The 21,515-nt window shown below is 38.4% G+C and overlaps 1 protein-coding gene across 1 annotated transcript in view; it reads right to left on the minus strand.

Annotated features, from left to right (window-relative positions):
• The window catches only part of arhgap32a (Rho GTPase activating protein 32a), a 55,995-nt gene that overhangs the window by 30,907 nt on the left and 3,573 nt on the right, over positions 1 to 21,515 (minus strand). The window contains exons 2-4 of the mRNA XM_041810479.1: positions 5,534 to 5,647; positions 4,613 to 4,718; positions 78 to 169 (exon numbers count right to left, since the gene is read on the minus strand). Coding sequence (XP_041666413.1) covers positions 78 to 169; positions 4,613 to 4,718; positions 5,534 to 5,622 — 287 coding nt within the window. The 5' untranslated portion in view covers positions 5,623 to 5,647. The remainder of the gene's footprint in view (positions 1 to 77; positions 170 to 4,612; positions 4,719 to 5,533; positions 5,648 to 21,515) is intronic.

The raw sequence follows: 21,515 nt of genomic DNA on the forward strand, positions 1-21,515 counted from the left end.
CCTCATTTCCATGGCCTGGATAAAAGGCCTGTTTTACAGCCTATAATAGCAGCAACATGGTCTCAAAGAGCACCTACTTCTTCACGTTCTTGACCTTCATGCTGGCCGTGCTGACGCAGGAGCGCAGGAGGGGCTCAGCTGGTAGCTCTGTGATATCATCGCTCCTCACCTACCAAACAGAGAAAGAAATCAATAACCGTCAGTCAGTCACTCAGCAACTAAAGGAGAACAGAATACAGTCAGAATGCTTTGGGTTTATTGCTGAAAAACTAGTAATGAATCAAAGTATACAGAACTTAAACCTCTAAAAAACATGAGGTCAAGATCGTAGTGTGCTCATGCTAATCTGATGCTATAGATGGAGCTTTAGGCCAAGTAGCATTGTGTTTATCCCTGGAAAACTGCTAGTACAACAAAACATACTGACCATTACTTCTAATACTGAATAAAAAAATGAGATAAGGGTGCTATTGCTATGCCAGAGTTACTTTATGAACTGCTGAGCTGATAGTGTGTAATGCTAACTTAAGCTAACATGATTTAATTCTAGGCTTTTCAGTGACCAGCTGTCTTCTTTCATCTCATGTTATGTGTTTTGGTTTATGCAACTGTTTTTTTTTTCTATATTTTGCTAGGTCAGGATTGTATCTAGGGTGGGCATATGTCCAGCTTTTGGCTGGACAGTCCGGAATTTCAATGCCTTGTCTGGCATCCGGCACAGCCTCAAGCCAGATGCTTATTTGTCCTTCTTTTGGAGTCGTACCTGAACACAACGCAGCATACTGTCCATTGCTCTCTCTCTCTCTGCACATCAGTCTGGTGTTTGTACGTTAAATTTGATCCTAGTAATGTATACACAGCGTTGACCAGACATAAACTTTACCTGGCTGTCACACAGTAAATTAACCCTAAAGATATCTATTTTTGGAGATCAGTGCCATCGTTGATCAATGAAGTGTGCGCAGTGTCCACTCCCTCTCCCTCTCTCTCTCCTGATACTTGCTGCACAGAAACTTTCATCATATCTGTCCCTTAACTTCCCCCGGTATTCTGCAACCTCTCTTGTCAAACATCAACTTCAACCATTGTTTAGTTTGTGAACTTATGATAAAACTGTTAAGTTCTTGGACTGGTTCCGATCAGGAATTAATCAACGTTGTCAAACTTTCTTGCGCAGATCAGCTGTTTTAAAACCAGATCGCTGGTGAAAACAAATAAAGACAATGTGTATTTGAAGGTGATTTAACAAAAGATGGTAACACTGAAGCAGAAACATAAAGAGGAAGAAAAAGAAGCAAAACGGATGAGCTGCTGTGTGTGAGGGAGGAGGAGGTGTGAAGGAGTGTGTGTGAGGGGGTTTAAGGGGGGCAAGATCAGCTGTTTTACAAGAGTTTACATTACATTAGTCTTCTCTTCAAATTGAGGAGAAGACCCCAATAAAACAGATATCTAATAAAGTGGGATTAATGTTATGATGAAAATAATTAATCCATAGTGAACACTTTTTTAGACTGGTGGAAATGAAAAATATCTGTATTATTGTAACAAGGAATATGATCATAAAAATCAATGATAATTTTACTAACAAAGAACTGTGTCTTTTATATGTGAATAACTGTCTAAATTGCAAAGACTTTATATTCTTTATTATTATTGTAGTAATATATCCTTTAGTTATTTTAGTTATTTTAAGATACTTTTGAGTATTGTTCAGTGAGTATGTTGGGGCAATAGTGGTGGCAGTGTTGGGGGGCCTCATATCAGAGTCTGCTTAGGGCCTCACTTTGGCCAGGGGCAGTCCTGGATCAAATTGACCTTCAATGAATAGAGTATCTCAGAATCACTGTATCATGATACCATTGGTATCCTGGACAAAATTGTATTGTAGCAGGGAATACACTAGAGTCCTATTTGTTGCTTCACTAAGTGCTACAAAGTCCTCCTTTTTGGTTCTGTGAAAATGGCCACCCTGATTTTATCCCCTTTGATTTACTTGAATATTATGCTGTCTCATATTACAGTATTTTTCGTTGCTAAGCTGTGATGTGCTAGTTCTACTCGGTCATAATGTTGTTAAGCTCTATAATTCTATGACATTTTCATTAATGTCTTAGATGTCCCTGTTTTGCTCTTCTCGTGTTTTTTTCTGTATTTTGTGCTCTTCTTGTGGTGCTTTACTATCTTATGCTACTTTAAGTTTCTCTTCATTTTTACTGCTAATTTATACAATATAATTTTATGCTAATAGTTGTTTATACACTATTTTAGCTCTTTGTAGGCTGTGCTATGCTTAGCCTACTCTGCTGCGTTGTGTGCTGTTGTTTCATGATGACACATTAATGATATCTATTGATGAGATAATGTTATGCTTTGCATTTCTCAATCATTTTGGTGTTGTAATAATACACTAGCTACTCTTCTGCAGTTCTACTGTATTATAGAGGTGCCGTAAAAAAAAAATCAATTCACGTCAGAATTCTGAATTCTAAATTAATTCATAATCTCTGATAATCAACATTTTAAAGTACTTTATTTTAGTACATACTGGGTGCATTTTCAACAGAAGACAGTTGGAGAACAGCAAAACTGCCGCTGCAGGAGGATGTGTGTCTCTGTAGATGCGCTGTTAGCATTAGCAGCACTGGCTCTTAGTGTCTGTAATGTTTACACTGCTTTGTCTGACACACTGCCTACATTGTCTGTGGAGCAGTGAGTTACTTATCCTAGGACAGCACAATTCAGAATCAGCTATACTTGCCAAAATGATAATCACGATTATTTTGCTCAGTACTGACTTCCAGATTATTAACTGTGATATTTTTTTAATTTACAGGGCATTTTTTTTCATTATTTCTTTTCAGTTTTGAAACCCTTAAATCCTGCTACTAGCCTATTTCCAGTGCTAGACTGAGACAAAAAATCTCTTTTATTTTAGCCCCTAACATCTGCCATAACATTTAGTAAAATATAACACAACAGCAGACCTCAAATGCACAAAATGCTCCACTAAAAGGATGCACAATGTCTGTAGTGAAGAGGCTACAAGTTAGTTAGGAGTGATGGTCAAAGACTTAGACCTATGTTCAGTATTAATACACAACCAAGATATTTTCCCAGTAACTGTTCTTTGCTGTTCTTTTATTTGTCATTCATATATTATCTACTGTATATGTTTTGTTTTGTTTTACGACTACTATACTTTTCTTCAGGTTTGGAAAATGCTCTTATTTTGAAAGACAGAAGGACTTCTGGTTTATCTCCAGTTTAGCGGTAACTTAACTACAGCAAAAGAAAGGGAAAAAAATTGAAAAGTTTGATCTCATTTGGATCACATATTACAGAGGAATCATAAATAAAGCTCATACAACATAAGTTGTGATATTTCAGTGTTTATACAGATGAATTTTGCCAACAAAGCATTTAATACTTTAGGGAAAAGGAGAGTCAGCAGAGGCGTGGAGACGGAAAGATATGAGAGGTGAGTTGAGCAGACTGAAGGAAGAGAATATTAACATAACCTGGTATATAACCTGACAAGATTTAAATAGGATAATATATATATTGTTTGTCACATAATTATTTCTCTAGTTACTTTATGAAATTTAAGCGAATATGTGCAATACTTATAACCTTGCAAAGTGGGTTCTCTGGTGTCTTCAGCTGAAAATTAAACAGTAAATCTGGTGTGTCAGGTTACCCTGCTTATGCTTCTGTGATTTAATGCTTTGCTAATCTACATTTAGCTTTTTGGTGTGCTATTCTCAGATAAAACAGTTAATGCTGCCTATGACTGCTGTACTTTTATTTCTATGCGTTGCTATGTGTAATTTTCTGCTAATGCAAATTCATATGCTATATAATGCTTCTGTAAATATTTGCCTTTTAATGACAAGTCATGGTATCCTAAGTTTTGCACCAATATTTTAAGCTACTGTATATTGTACTTGGATATTAAGCGACACCATGCTGTAGCACTTCTGTGCTTTGTTATGCTATAAAAATAAATCAATGTTTATAGTGTTAATCCTTTTTTAGCTCCTTTAAAAGTATGCTATGCTTTTCTCTCAGCAACTTACACTTTAAATAATAATTCTATACTATTTTGACAGCTATGTTTATAATGCTTTAGATTTGTTAAATTATACTATGGTGGCTTATGAAATTATCTTGCGTAATGCATGAGACCTGAATAGAGTGCTTTGAGTTGTTGTCACGCATCCAAGAAAGATTCAGACTAACAGAGGGGTAATGGTTCAAATAAAGAACTGCTGGGGGAAATTATTACATAAAACTAGAGTATCCAGATGTAAACTGATGGAGAAGGGAGACAACGTCACTCTTCTGCTAGAATATTTCAAACTCTCTTAAACACACCTCTTCACTTCAATCCCAACCTGCAAGTGACACATCCAAAAACACCTGTTCATACCTCTATCACTGTTATTAACGCCTGTCACATGCGACCTCAGTGACATCATGCGGTGATGACATGATTTGAACTCTTACACAACTACAAGGAAGATAAGCGACACGTCACTTGGTGCGTGTTTATGTTTCTTTTGGGGTAAGTGATGAGTCAGAGCGCGTATGTGTGTTGTGTGTGGGCGTGTACCATGGCAGTGGATGTCTCCTGTGGCTGTTTCTCTTCTGGAGGATTATCGTTGGTGGCATGAGGTAAGGCATCGTCTTTGTCCAGGTCAGACGTCTGTGGCAACTCCCTGAAGAAAAACAGTTAAGCACATACAAGGATTAACACACAAGAAAGGAAGGATTTCATCTAATGTAGTTTGATGTTTTAAAATAGCATTTGTAGTATTTTTTAAACACACCAGAGGGAGCAATTGTGGAGAAGAAAGTGACAAAATGTGTCTTGAATCATGACGCTGCATTAACATGGCCCAAAAAACATATTGTACTTTTGTTTGAGGTGTGTGAATCTCTTCTAATGTGTTCAGAAGTATGCAGAAAATAAGACCTTTAATCATAAAAAACAAAGCAAAATAGCATCTTACTCAAGGAAGGGTCAAACAGAAAGACATGGTGTCTTTTGTGTGCACTCAGGAAAGCAATGCTTCTCTATTCAGAGAGCCATAAAGGCAATCCACCCACAAGGGAGTGCTTCACAAAACCGTCACTTGAAATGTGACTCAATGTTCTTGGGAGTGGAGGGTGAGGTGCATTCAGCTCAACTTTTATAAGCAACAAAGAGAGGAGGGACAGAGGCCTCAGATTTGTCACAGGGATTCAGTGTTATGAGATCAGAGTATGGAGCCAAAAACACTGACAGCCAGTTTAATTTATGTGATCCACAGTGACAGAAACAATTACAAAGGCATGACATAAACTCAGATGTGGAGTCAGTGAGGTGTAAACAGGAGAAGATAATCATTCATTTGACCTGACTTTACTCTGCTCCTGCATTTATTTATGTGTAAAATGTACATGCAGGCACATGCATGCATTCTTCTTTTGCTGCACATCTATATGGCTCTTTATCAGCTGAAATGAAGCTCTGAAAATAAGCCTAACTCACCCTTCAAGGACGTCATCACTTCCTGGTTCACCCTGGGGTCCTGAGGCAGCATTCTCAATCACCGCGGCAACCACACATCCAGCCTCCATGATGCTGCCTGACTGCAACAGCCCGCTGTAGAGAAACGTGAGTAGGAGGGAAAGAAAGAGCCAGGATTGGTGGGTGGTTAGAAGAGGAGGGGACTGGAGGGAGAGTCCGATATAATGATGCTGCCAGACGTCAACCCACTTGAGGCTGCAGTGCCGCGCAACTCTCAAGGCTAACAATCCACACAGCCCAGACTGTAATCTGTGATGACATCATGCTACAGCGCCAGGGGCTGCATCAGTGATAAAGCATGTAAGGCTGCAAATTCATGGGATGGTTTCATGAGAATATGAGCTCGTCTAAAGCACAGGGCTGACAGGTTTTAGCTGGAAACAAAAGATATACTCATATCTTCCTGCAGGAGGTGTTCAGGTTGTCATAGCAGCTTCAGATCAGAGCAAGTCCTTGATTAACAAATACAGGATTAGGTTTGATTTTGTCACTGATTAAAACATGTTTTTTAGATCACTCTGTTTTTATTTTTATTTTTTCTACAAATGAAACCTGGGTGCATTTTTCCACAGACTGTTACAAATTAACCAAACCTGTCAAAATGCCAAAATGTTCAACTTTGGTGATACTAGAAAAAAACAATGATATAGAGACTTGTACAACAAAAAAAATCCCTCACACAATATTTGGATTTTTCTTGTCTCTAATTAAAATAAATTAGTTGCACAAATATTCACACGCTCTCTATATTACACAAATACAGTGCCTATAAAAAGCCGTCACCCCCTTGGATATTTAATACCCTTTAATTGATTTTATAAATCAGTCATGGTCAATATAATTTGGCTTTATAACCAAAAATAGGAAAAAACTTAAAGTAATATCAATTTCATAAAAATGTTAATGTAAAATAAGTGACTGCATACTGTAAATATTCATGCCCTTCAAAGTGACTGACCTATCTTAACAGGGGTCTAGCCAACTGGTTCTAGTAGCCGCACAGCTAGTGAAGTGGGATCACCTGAGTGAATGTGAGTGAGTGAGTGAGTGAATGTGTCTCATTCTCAAGTAGTCAGTCACTTGTTAATCAGTGAACAGGCTTTAGGGTAGGAAAGGACTAGTGAGAGAGGCCACCAAGACACCTACAACTACTCTGAAGTAGTTACAAGGTTCAGCAGCTGAGATGTGAGAGAGACCCTGCATACAACTGTTGCTCGGTTCTTCACCAGCCCAAGCTTTATGGGAGAGTGGCAGAGTTTGCCAAAAGGCATGTTGGAGACTCCATGGTCAAGTGGAAGAAAGTTCTGTGGTCTGATGAGACCAAAATGGGATTTTCTGGCCATCAGACAAGACAATTTGTATGGCGTACACCAAACATTGCACATCACCACAAATATACCATCCCCACTGTGAAGCACAGTTGTGGCTGCATCATGCTGTGGGGATGCTTCTCGGCAGCCAGCCCTGTAAGGCTTGACAAATGGGGATAAAATGAATACAGCAAAATTTCAGAAAAATCCTAGTGGAAAATTTTATTCAGTCTAGAAGGGAACAACGGCTTTCCAGCAAGACAATGACCTGAAGCGTGCAGCAAAGGCTACACAAAAATGGTTTAAAGACAACAAGGTGGATGTTATGGAGTGGTTGGCTCAAAGCCCAGACCTCAATCCAATAGAGAATTTGTGGCTAAACTTGAAAAGAGCTGTTCATGCCTGATCCCGTGCAACCTGTCAGAGCTTGAGCAGTTTTGTAAAGAAGAATGGAGTAAAATTACAGTGTTCAGATGTGTAGGCCTGATTGAGACATATCCACACAGACTGAGTGCTGTGATTGCAGCCAAAGGTCCATCTACTAAATACAGCTTGGATAGCACCAATTGGCTGAACCTATTTTGAGTTAGGTCAGTCACTTTGAAGGGGGTGAATATTTATGCAGTCACTTATTTTACATTACATATATTCTTATTTAACTGGCATTTCTTTCAAGAAATGTTTTCACTTTAATCTTATAAAGGTTCTTTGTTTTTTTGTTTTTGTTTTTTTTTTTCAAAAAAGCCAAGTTATAATGACAATAATAGATTTATAAAATCAATAAAAGGGTAAAACATTCAAGGGGGTGAATACTTTTGATGGAAACTGTACATTACTACCCTATTAGTGTAATTAAGGCAGTGTGCTGACACCTGTTTGCATTACTTTACTCATCTCCAATGTGTCTATCTTAAAAAAAGACATTTTACTAATCTTTGGTATTTTTGATAGCATCTATCAATAAATGAACAAAGTATTGTTTTAAAACATGTGATATTGAAAAGAGAGGCTTGAAAATAATAAAACCCTTCATGCATTACAAGTGTGGTTCATATTATGTTTGCTAAACAAAATCTTTTGTTACAAATCTTTTTTTTTCTACACTTCATGTCCTCCATGTTATGCTATAATACAATTACCAAACTATCCAAAATGGGTCAAATAATCCAAGAACTGTTGTTTTTAAAAGAACATCACCAAAACAAAACTCTGTTTTACTTTTCATCAACCAAAAACCTGCAGGTTTTAACCGTTATGCATAATCAATTTTTCATCTGGCAATATTACAAAGTCTTTTGGCCCTCTTGTTTAGTGTAGCTCGGCCAAATGAAGACTTAAGACTTGGAATTTATGTTGTGCTCACATGGCGCCCATCCATCCTTATCCTGGTGGCTGCAGCCAACCTCAGCTAACACTGGGAGAGACATGGAGAGCACCCTAGGGACTTACACAAATAGACAGACAACTATTCACATTCACCCTACAGGCAATTTAGACATCCACGGGCTATTTTGAGCCACATTGTCTCTCTAACCTGCATGTCTTTGGACTGTGGGAGGGAACGCATTGGGACACAGTGAGTACATGCTAACTCCAGCTGTCAGCCGTCTTGCTGGGAGGCAACAGTGACACATCACTACTGTGCCGCCTTGCTTACACGGTGCATAACCCTGTGTTAAATCAGATTAGTGCAAACTAACAGGCATACAGAAAACCAAAGGCTAAGTACTAGTCTGGGGCAGGAAGTATGTAGACCTGCTTTTGTGTTCGTCTTGTCTGGAGTTGTTTTTGTGGTTTGAGCCAGGTCCTTCGTCTGAGTTTTGTAATCCTCTAAACTAGCTGTGTACCCAGTGAATCTTTTAGCCTGACAGATGTGCCTGTTTTGAAGTGTTAGAAAGAATTTAAGCCTTTGGACTACCCATTCACAATCAGCAATCTAATGTGGGGCTGGGCTAATACGATGCTTGTAGAGAAGAGCACCACAAAGACATTTCTGTAAACAACCAAGACTGATGTGAAATGTTCCGAGTGGTACAAGCCCACTAAACTAATAAGTCAACCCAGGGCAACTAAAGCCACGTCTAATCGAGTCAAACTTTATATAGCAAGAATGTTTCATACACAAGCACTTCAATGTGCCTTACATCAAAATACATGTCTTCACCTTTGTTAGTCTGTACCAGAATTACTAGTTAATAGAGCCCGACCGATATGGGATTTTTAGGGCCAATGCCGATACCAGGGCTGAAAAAAGCTGATATCCAATAAATCGGTCGATATCCGATATATTGGCCAATAACCGATATATCAGCCGATATATGAAATAAGAACATTGATATACACAAGATACACATACTGTACATAAACACAAATTCTTATTTTTATATTATCTTTGTTTTTTCACAAAGATGCAACTTAGACGACGTTAAAACACTGTATAATAGTCTTATATTAGATAATGGTGGACATGTGAATTAACAGTTGCATTCATTCGCTACTCCTGCATCTCTACTCCTCTAAGCAGTACAGACGCAACTGGTCGACTAAAGCTCCCACAATGCTTTGCATTTCAAACAAATATGGCTACCCACTGAAGAAAGTCAAAGTAAATGATCGAAAATGGATTAAAAAGACGCTTATTATCGGATGTGATGCTGTGGATTTAATCTCCAAAGACCTCGAAAAGTCACCAAAGTTCTGGGTTCGCTACCATGGCGTCCTTTAGAGCTATGGAGACAGCGATGATAGCAAACGAATAGCAAAATGGTCAGCTTTCAAAGGAATTTAAAGAGTAAATTTCTATGACTTACAGTTCAAAAGTTATCATTGTTTTTATAAACTGTGTCACATATTGTTGTATAGGACAACACTGTCCTCAGAGACCCCGGAAAGTCAGCCAGGTTCTGGGGTTAATTGAAAATGTTAGTGCCCACGACTTACGGTTCAAATGTTACCAAGTGATTTTTAAAGGGATGTGCTGCGTGAGCTCTAAGGGTTAATATATCGGCTACATATTGGCCAATGTTGATTAATCTGTGACGCTATAATTGGCACGATTAATCGGCCCGCCGATCAATCAGTCATGCCCTACTAGTTAAATACATAAATATTTCTATATGTTGCAGAGATGGGAAATGAATTTCAAATATCCAGTCATTGATTCATATAGAAAAAAAATCCAAATTTCTATATGACTTTTATCACTCTTACAACCCTATATTTTCATTATCTTAACCACCACCTTGTTTTAATACAGAATTAGGCCAGATCCAGAGGGTGGCTGCAGGGGATCTAAATGCGGTTTTCTAGCTGCCATTAAATAACAAAAGAAGAAAAGAGAAGCTGGAAGAAAATTACTTTTCTCCTCTTACAGTAATGAACTCTCTTTTACTAAACATTGTTAGGTAAATGATGTGTTTTACATAGGGCTGTCACGTCAAAAGATGTTTCTCGGGTTTAGACCACTGAGACTGATATGTTATCTGTTAGCCCATTAATGTTGATTTCCATTGTATGTTAGCTTTAAATCAATGGATTTAGACTGACATGTATCTTGGTCCAACTGTGGTTTACATGAATACCTCCCAGTTCGGATACTGGCACTGATACTACTTGTTATCACTACTATGTCTTAAGGCTAATGTTGCTCGCACTGCTGACGGTAGCACCACATTGCAAAGAGATTTGACATTTGTTCCCCCAAGACACTTTCCTTTATGTTTAGCCATGTTAACTAGCAAAACAATCTGAATTCAAAACAAACTTTGAAATACACGATATGGACTAAAGTATTTGGCCAAACCTGTTAATTACTGAATCCAGGTGTTTCAATCAGACCCATTGCCTCAGGTGTATAAAATCAAGCACCTAGACATGCAGTCTCCATTTGAAAACATTTGTGATACAAAATGAGTCGTTCACTCAGTGACTTCAAGGGTGGTCCTGTGATGGATGCCACTTTTGTGCTTGGATGTTTCTCAAAATTTCATCCCTTCTGGATATTCCACAGTCAACTTTAAATGATATTGTTAGAAAGTGGAAGAGTTTAGGAACAACGGCAACTCAGCCACGAAGCAGAAGACCACGTTAAATTATGGAGTTGGGTTGAAAGCTGCTAAGGCACATTGTGCACATAAGTGGCCAGTACTGCTGATTTCATAGCTGAAGAGTTCCCAACTTCCAGTGGCATTAATTTAAGCACAAAAACTATGCGGTGGGAGCTTCATGGAATAAGTTTCCATGACTGTGCTGAAGCATGTAAGCCTCACATCACCAATCCAATGCAAAGCATCAGATGGAGTGGTGTAAAGCACACCGACACTGAACTGCTCCAGTGAAGGCCACTCTTCACTACTTTAGCATACCAAGACATTTTGGACAATACGTTTCCAACTTTGTGGTAACAGTTTGGGAAGGCCCTTTTCTTTTCCAACATGACTGTGCCCCAGTGCACTAAACAGGGACTATAAAGACATGGTTTCGTGAGTTTGGTGAGGAAGAACTTGACTGGCCCGCACAAAGCCCTGACCTCAACCCCATTAAGCACCATTGGGATAAATCTGAATGGAGATTACAAAACGGGCCTTCTCATCCAACATCAGTGCCTGGCCTAATTAATAGTCTACAGAATGGACAAAAACACTAAAAAAGTATTGTGGAAAGCTTTCCGAGGAAAGTTGAGGCTGTTATAGCCACAAAAGAGGAGCCAACTCCGTATCAAAGTATGTATCATGAATTTCAATACAGTCCATGTTGGTATAATAGCCAGGCAGCAAAGTACTTCTATCCATACAGTATAGGTTGCTTAGGAATACGGCTGGGCAATATTGCCTAAAATTGATAGCCCGATATATTTTTGCTATATCCTGATACACAATATATATCGCCATATTTTCAAATGGCCTCTCATCAGCTGTATTTAATTTGGCCCCAAATAACACCAGTTTGGTGATAAAAATAGACTGTTCTATTGGATTTTTAATAAAATTGTTTGCAGAAAGTAAAAATCAATATAAAGTCAAATTTAGAAGTTTTATTTTGAAAAGGACTTCATTCAATCTTTTACTAATAAATCAAAAATACATAAATCATGACATACTCTGTCTTTTACAGTGTATGTAAAGTCCTGAAATGTGTTCTATATTATGTTTACTATTGCTGACTATAAAATGATTAGTTTCCTCATTAAGGGTGAAGCACACATATACAGAACTCACCAATCATGCATGCAGTATATGGCCAAAACCCTATAGCCTAGTCCTCCATTCAGGCTCACAGCTGTGATTATATTAGTCCATTACCGGTGCTGATGAACGCCTGACCAGTGCCTGACAAGTTCATAACATGAGTAACCCGACATGCCAGATCAATGTGTTTTACACATCCATCTGGGAAAGATTCAATAGGAAACATCTGAGAAAACACAGAGGCTTTAAAAAAAACTTGAAGCATGATTGGGTGAATGTTCTGTCTGTCACATCTCTACGGGCCAATCAGAGCAACAAAACACATGACGTAGCCTCTATTGAGCTGTGCGTGCGCAGCTACTGAGGAATAACGCGAAATATGGCGACTGTAGACATATAAGTATTCGACCTTTGTTGTTTTTGAAAAGAAAACAACTCACTGCTGTTCTTTGTTCTTCTTTGAACAAAGAATTTTTTTCAAGTTCTGATAAAACTGGCGCTTTAGCAACATCTCTTCCTCCATAACTGCACCAGCTCTAGCTGCTGCTTGTTTACGTTACGACTCTTCTGCGCCTGAAAGTACTGCCCCTCGATGCTGATTGGTCCTTTCACTTTCTAACTGGGCCCAAAACAGTTCAGATGGGAGCTTTGCAAGATGGATTCGCCAGTGAAAAACAAGAAAACTGGCGTATCCATCTGATTGCAAGGTTATAACATGAGAGTGTCTTTAGACCTTATTCAAGAAGCTCTCCTCTGTGATCATGGGGGAAAAAGCTTGTCTGGAGGCAGGAACATTTTAACTTCTCATTGTCGGTGTTTTGAACTGTAAGGCTGAGATAAGTCTCTGTAGTTGAGGAGAAGTGGATGACTGTCTTCTCTCCAAAATGTACGAATCTGGCAGGGAGTTTTATAGCAAAATGCTTGCGCCCAGGCAAATCTCGTATTCTGGGTTAAGTGTCTTTTCAACAATACTGGGCTCATGTCGTTAGCAACATGTTGTGTTACTGCCGCCGTTGACTTGAAGACATCTTGCGGTGTATTTTAACAAATACCAAGTGAGTTCACCCTCTTCCTTTTCAAAGTTGAACTACTGCTCAGCGCTGCAGATCCAGCAATGTTTCTCTTGAACTGTCTCAAAACTCAGCTAACTCCCCACTAACTAGCCACACCGCTCTGTTTATCTTCCTCTTCCTTGCTTCTTGCTGCTGATGCGCATGTGCAGAGGAGTTTTCCAGATGGGCGCAGGAGAGAGAGTGAGCTCTCTGCTGTGAGAGATGCGTTCAGGGACAATGGGGGAAGCGAAACTCCAGCGAGAGATGCACACTGACGGCTCAAAACTTCCACATAATTTATACTCGGATATTCGCGATATAGTCATTTTATACATTGTGGGTGGCCGGGATACATCGAGTATATTCTATATATCGCCCAGCCCTACTTAGGAATAACCCAAGTTCCAAGTCTGCTGTTCAGTCAAAGTATAATGGGATGGACATAGTTCATGATAGGTACAAATGGTCTAACTATTAAGGGTACTGGTTTCTATGTCAGTATAATAAAAGCTGAATTAGACACCAAATGAATAGAGGTATGGAACGATTTACTTTGAAGTATTTTACTATGTAACCTGTGTCAGAGACTGGACTGGTTAGAGTTACCAGGGATATTATAGTCTGAGATCTTTCTTAACATAAACAGCAAATTTAAGCGTATAACCATCAAACTCCTTGATACAAAAGTTAAAACTAATAGACAAAAAAATGTAATATTATAGGTCAAGTCAAACATCAGCCCCCTTTCTTTACATGTCCTAACAGAAGTCAGTCCCTCACAGGACTACCACTATCACTCTTTACCACACTCCCTGTTGACCACTCCTCTCTTTATGTACTGTAAACAGAGGAGCATAGGAATTTCCTGATGAAGCGAAACTCGACTCTTCCTAATGTTCTTCTTCAATCTTCCCATAACTGGTTTCCAAATATTTGTGGCTGATTAGTGTTAAACAATAATGAGAAGGCACCAAAACATGGGAACAAGTAGATTCATCAGCACCAAGCCCATCTGGCCCGTAGCCTCATTGAGCTGCTGTAGACAGACTTCCACAAAACAAGCTGACTCAGCAGAATGTGAGCAGGCAGACATGAATACAGGCCACAGCCGTGCTCCCCTTCTGTCCTCATCTCGTACAGGATCTCTTCTCTAATAGATGCTATCACCTTGTGAGAGGAGAGCCAAAGCTTACACAGACAAAAAATTGATATACTGTTGAGGAGTGCTGCATGAAGTACTTGTGGAAACAGTGTTTGGAAGTCAAAGTCAGAGGCTTTGTGTCATCAAATTATGCAGAATTAATGATAGTGGTACTCATATCTAGGGATATAATTATACATTCAACTCATGAAACCATACATATCTGGATTCTGAAACGTGACTTTATAAACCTTTGTTTTTTGTCTTTAATTTTATCTGCCAATACAATAGAAAATATTTCTTGTCCTTGTCTTTCTTTAGATATTTAAAGCATGTCTATAAATTTTGAGGTTGTAAGCTAAAGCTAAGAATAAAACAATGTATATTTTTTCTTCATTCAAAGTGACACTTTGTAGTACCCAGTGCCTGAACTCTCGGACCAACTTTTTAATTTGAAAGCCTACCTTTATAGTTTTTGTTTTTGTCAGGATGATAAATAATTCTAAACTTGCAAAGCAGATGGATCCGCCTGTTTCTGTGTTTCTCACTGGTGAATCCATCTTGCAAAGCTCCCATCTGAACCGTTTGGGGCCGATTAGAAAGTGACAGGACCAATCGTCAACAAGGGTAGGGATGGGGATCATTAATCTTTATTGATATTGATACTCTTATCGATACTCCCTATTGATCCGAGTCCTTATTGATACCACTATCAATGCTTTTCTATAGTTTGGTGGAAAAACAAAATGGAGACAAATATTTACACTAGAAGTGGTCTTAGCTGAGTAGAGCTTGAGTTAAAAAGCTAGGATTCAGTCTGTAACATCTATTTTATAAATATAAACATATTCTTCATACACACAACTGTTTATTAATGTTTCTTGTCAAAAACTACATTTTCCCATTTTTATGTGACATTTGAACACATCATAACATATAGTACACAGCCATCTAAATTACTGAGGTTACCTGAACGCATCATATTTTCCGTCTTTCAGCCTGTTAAGTTCGCTAATTAACTTCAATTCTGCCGATTCCACCACAGATTTCTACACTGGATTACTATTTTTAACAAACAGGAATTGCTACAAAGTTTTGGAGCACTTTTTAGCATTTATCCGAGCAGCTGATGAAGAAAACTGTCCTGAAGCACCTAAAGAGAGGGATATGAGAGCATGTTAATCCTAGCACAGGCGGATATGATTGAATGCGTCTCGCAGTTATATCTTAAAATGACGTCATGTCACAGAACCTGTGAGACTCGACAGCAGTATTGATAAGCTAACACGTTAATGATTTTCAGTTATTTCAAAAACACAGAACCGGGTCCTTATGGACCCGGGTTTCGATCCCCATCCCTAGTCGAGGGGCAGTACTTTCAGGTGCTGCAGAATCATGAATTACACAAGCAGCAAGGAGCGACCAGTGCAATTATGACGGGAAGACATTAGCGTGGATGCTGCTAAAGCGCAAGTTTTATCAGAACTTGACATTTTTTCATTAAAAGAAGAACAAAGAACAGCACTGAGTTGTTTTCTTTTTAAAAACAACAAAGGTCATGTACTGACATGTCTACAGTCGCCATGGTTTGTGTTATGCAGGTCTCTATGGAGTATGTTCGTTGGTAACGGCGCACCTCGGTTTGAGGCTACGACATCACGTGTTTTGTTGCTCTGATTGGCCCTTGAAGATGGGCCAAACAGAAAGTTCATCCAATCACCCTCTGAGTTTTCTTTCAAAGGCTCTGCCTTTTCCCAAACGCCGTCTATGGAAGGTTTACCTGATAGATGTGTGGAAAAAAATCCATCATCATGTCAGGTTAAAATAATCCATGTTTTTCTTAAAACAAGGTTAAAAACATACAAATTTTTGTCTTCTACTGGACCATCCACTGCTGTTTCCCCACCCCGGTCATCTGTATAAAAAAGACTTAAAACAAATGGCAGCAGCCAAATGTGGAAGCTTGTGAGGCTCGTAAAATGGGCTCCACCAATCTAACCAACTCATACTCCAGCACAAAGGGCACTTCATGGGATTAAATAAAGCTGCAGACTTTGGGAAAAACTCATTTCTCTCCCATGGGAATAGAAACGTCCTCTGATCATGACTTTATGTCACTCAATATTTATGTTTCTTCATAAATTCTCAGATTTGCACATCTCTATGATACTTCTATTCTTTTAACTTATCTGGAATATCAGCCCATTCTCACTCCAACACCTCCAGGTTTTTGAAGTTTTTTTCCTCCACAAGAGCATGCAAATGGAGTGGAAGTGTGAAGGGAGAGGGCTGTCAGGAAAGGGCCCCCGTTTTTCCTTACTACAAAGTTTATAACATCTATCTGACATGCCAGATACACTGTTTCAAATATCTATTGCATGGATGTATTTCATATTTATATGGGAAACTTTTGTTTTCCGGTTCTGATAAAACCGCTGCTTTACTATAGCTACATCTGAGCTAACTGCTATGCCAGCAGCACCCACATTGCTAACGGTTCACAATACAACTAAATGCCTCTCTCTTCTCAAACGACACTGATTATCCAGAACTGTTTTCAGTTAGGCGTAAACTTTGAAGATTGGAGTTTTTGAGATGCATTTGCCTGTTGCTAGTCTAGCAAATCCATCTGCTTCGCAAGGTTATGATAAAATGCAAGCTTGTGGGCGCACAGATGGTCACGTGGTTTAAGGCACGCACCATGTACGCGGGCGACTGTCCTCCACTATTTAATAAAGGCAGAAAAAGGCACCAAATAAATCTTTTAAAGAAAGAAAGAAAGAAAAAAAACCTTGACTATGGATGCACCAATGCACTTGTTAACTGCTGATTAAAAGGATAGTTTAAGCAGATGAAGTCACCTGTTGAAGAAACTGATCAGATTTTTTTGGTCAAACATGAGAGAAAATGAAGACTTTGTCGGAGGCTTATACCAAAAAAAAGAAAATAAATAATAATAATAACATAAACATTGGTATCAGTACTGTCCCCCTTTTTTTGCAATCAGTAAAATGGCTGTCATAATCAATCTAAAGCAGCTGCATCTCAGCTGAAACTCTCAGGTAGGAGATCCCTAAAGATTAACAAAAATATTGCAATATTTAAATCTTGTCAGATTAATTCAAATTGTCCATATTTGTATGGCTTTTCAATTGTCCTAACTCGTAACATTATATATGCCCTTTGGTCTGTTAAAATATGCAGAATACTTCAACAATCATGTAGATATGCTGGTTATCTCTCCCTCATTGACAATGTTATGGTTATGTTTGCTAATGGAGGACACAGAGTTGTGGCTGCCGTGTGCAATCAGTGATAAAAACTGTTGTGTGCTACACAGTACAAACCTGACCTTGCTGATAATAGGACCACATCAGTGAGACAGTGAGTCTATTCAAGTATAGGAACATGCTGTACTTTTGACCACAAAGGAAGATGCTAAACTGACTTAGTTGAAAAAGATCTAAAGATGACAAAGAAGAAAATATGAACAAGTTGGTGTTCTTATAGGCAGTGTCACAATACATCAAAAGAAGACTATTTTGAAAATGTCCCAAATAGTCTGAGCTATAAAAAGAGCAAGCTGACAAGATTAAGAAAAAAAGACTTAAAAAGGTGACTTTATGGTGCATGTGTGTCATTGACCATGACGGTGCAAAATGAGTACAAAAATGAGTGGAACATGCTGACACTTTGTGAGAAAAATAGAACAAAGTCAAATTAGGAGACACAAAATGTCAGAAATCCCTTTAATGTTCGCCCACAGCTACTGTAACTCAGGCTGAAATCTTCCTTCCTCTACCTTTCTATCAGTCTTTTCCACACAGTTTCTTCCAGATGCAACAATAAAAGACACTCCTCTACCTGTCACACACACTTTACAGCTGAGAGAGACACGTTTCTCTGATGTCATGAGACTGAAGCAGCACAGGAGGATGTTGCCCTGGTATCAGATGGCCTACATGGCGCTTACAAGAGAAAATAGGACAGCCTACACAATCTAGCAAGCTGTTTGTGAAAGCAGTATCAGCGAGTGTGTTGACGTGGAGAACTGCTTCCTACATATTTGTAGATAGAAACACAACAGTTACGATGAAGTGAGTCACAGCTTCTTCTTCACGTATGAGAGGAGGAAGGAAAGCTGAGGAGGAGGCTTAAGATGAAACAGAAAAACAGACATAAAACATCTTCTATATGGATATAACAGGGTACTTATGAACCTCTGCATGTGGGTAAAATATTGAAATATTATCATATACTTATTTATGAAACATTCACAATGAAATCACATCAAGTTTTGAGTTTAAGTATGTTGAGTTTCTATACTGAAAGAGCTACAGAAAGCTCCCATCCTGTTGCTGTATCTTATTCATGCTTTCTGCTGCTGTCTTGTGAAGTGCACCTGTGACTTGCATACCCATCCTCCATCCTCTCTAACAGTTAGGAGTGTAACAATCCATCAGTGTGAATAGATGTATGTTGATTGGTTCATCAAAAATTCAATCAAATTGATGGAAAGAAATCACTGATATACATCTTTTCGCTACCCCTTTATTTTGAAATTCCTTGCATACGCCTGTATGTCTTTCCTCGGCAGTTTGGAAATATTTCAGACATAGACTGCACCAGTTGGACCTTCCATCTTCATTTGCCAAACATGTTTGCATTATCTATCTTTGTACAACAATAATAAATAAATATGTAAAATAAATATGAACAGTCTCCCCTCACTATCTACCCCTGACTGAAATACTGTAGTGCAAATGGTGTCTGATACAGACTCTACAGCTAACAGAGGGGGGAAAGCCCACTGTTGCATGCCTCCTTGGAGGCAGTGATTGTAGTCTGATGTCTCAGGTTAAACTGATTATAAAAATATAATCTGCCTAAACTCAAGGTGATATATTATGCAGGACAGTAGATCTGTTTCCACCATCCCTCCTCTTTCTCTTTCATAATGATGCTGCTCCGTGCCCTTTGTCCTAAACAAAATCCAGATTACAGTACAACATAAATGATGTATATTCTTCCCTGCATACCATTTGTCACAGATTTAATCTCATAATGCCATACAATACTGCAGATGAACTATATGCCACATTAAATACAGAAAGTATGATGAACTGAAGTAGTATAGAAATAACCATCAAAGTCAATATGTGTGTAAATGGGTTCAAAAGAAATTTTAAAATAGGAAAATGAGGGGATGATGGTTATGAAAGGATGCAGAAAATGTAATAATGGTGCTTTAAACTGATCAGGCTGTACTCCTCAATGCACTGGTCACAGGATCATCCTCCTTGTCCTGCTGTCCTGTCTTACACGGCAAAAAATGCCAAAAAAAATCAATGAAATGATTGTTGTTTTCCTTTATTTAAAAAGGTTCTTTTTCATTAAAGGCCACAACATTTTAACAGGGAAACTATCAAAACTGCTTTTTTTGCTTCAGCTGTGTCAATTGGATACATAATATTGTCCAGTGTCGTTCATTAGCTTCTGAATTGAATCGAACTGAAAATGTGTTGTTGAAGACTTTGTGATAAAGGGAAACCTTCTATCATTGTTCAAAGAATCGACATTCTCATGTATCATTATGAAATATTGTAACACCACAGTGTCTCCCCACTAGACATTTCCAAGCTCAGTAGAGACATACCACTCAGCTCCAACTGCCTATATTGCTTACTTCTTGTTTTGAACTAAGACCTCTGTTCAATAAAAACTCTACTCCACAAGATGTATTTACCAATCAGTAAACCACTGATTCTGTGTGTTCATTTTGCAAAACTTTCTTGCTAAAAGTAATCCAAGGAAGCTTTTCAAGTAGCTCGCAGTGCAAACAGTAATATACTTTTATGTAGATTCACCTTATATAGTAATATAGTTTTTATTCAATTCAGTCCTCAATTCAAAACAAGATGGTGGAGCTGAGCATTTCATCTATACTCGCCATCTTTGATTTATGTTTGGATTGAGAGCCCTGTGGCAGAATTTAAATATTGTGCATTTAAATAGATACTGGTAAGATTTCTAACCCACATCCAGAAGATACTAGGGGTGTATCAATGCATACAATACTATTTAAAATTCCTAAAATGAAAGTTTAAATTAGTAATACAACAGTGAGTTTATAACCAGCAGGAGGTGTTATCAGCAGTTGGCTTCAGTCATCAGTAACTGAAGAACAAAAAAATGGGGTATTTTTACTGGCAGAGAAAAGAAACAAAAGAAATTTATTAATAATAGTGTTTATTTGTAAGTCTCATGTCTTTAAAAAAAAAAAAAAAAATCAGGGGGGTAAATGTCGACAAACATTTTCTGAACCCAGTGTTGTGATGCATATCGTATCCTAAATGTTAATATAAGCACTTTCAATCAATATGAGGAAAGTCTATTTTTTTTTTAGAAAACTCTGTTTATAATAAGCAGAGGACCCTATATGCCTGTTGCTTCTTCTTGTTCAATGTCAGTGGGTTGAAAATTTTACTTGTCAGTCACTTTTTATTTTACAAGAAAAAATATGTACCATTTCATCAGTAACTAAACAACCTCACATTAGGAGGATTACTAAAATTTGTTAAGAAAACACAGGAATACAATACTTTGCATTTTTAATGTTTGATTATTGAAATAAAATAATCAGATTTATTTATTTAAGATCAGTAACTCTGTCTGCTGTTTGGTGCTGAGAAATTAGAATGCTGTAAGTGTTGTTTGTGACAGCTAAGCTAGCAACTTTGACCATGTAAATTAGTAACATCAAACCTAAATGATTAGCTGAAAGAAGCTACTGGAAACCTACCATTGGAATTAGGATTATTTTAATTAGGATTCCCTTTACTGAGGAAGCCTTTGTATTTATTTAACATTGGCCTGATCAATTATGAATAATCAAACAGCAGCTGTGACTGCACCTTTAAAAAGTCCTGTTTCTGGTGCAAATAAAACATACTCTCCCCAGTGATATAACAGCACAGGCTTGTAATCAAAGGTAGAAGTTGGTCTCATCAAGGCCCTCCTCTTTCTGAGCCTTGGATTGCAGTCAACACGAGCTAGAGACGCAGTGGAGAAGGGCCCGCGGTTGCCATGGTAACCCCTCTCCCGTCCATCGTGACTTGATGCTCCTCCAGACTGAGGATGAGGTGGCACGAGGAGGGAAAAGAGGCCTCAGATAAAACCTTTGACCAACATAGGCTTTGACACATCTCCACCACCACCGCCGCCGCTGCCATCACCATCTTCATCATCATCATT

The sequence above is a fragment of the Cheilinus undulatus genome, linkage group 2 (assembly GCF_018320785.1).
Source record: "Cheilinus undulatus linkage group 2, ASM1832078v1, whole genome shotgun sequence".
Classification (NCBI taxonomy): domain Eukaryota; kingdom Metazoa; phylum Chordata; class Actinopteri; order Labriformes; family Labridae; genus Cheilinus; species Cheilinus undulatus.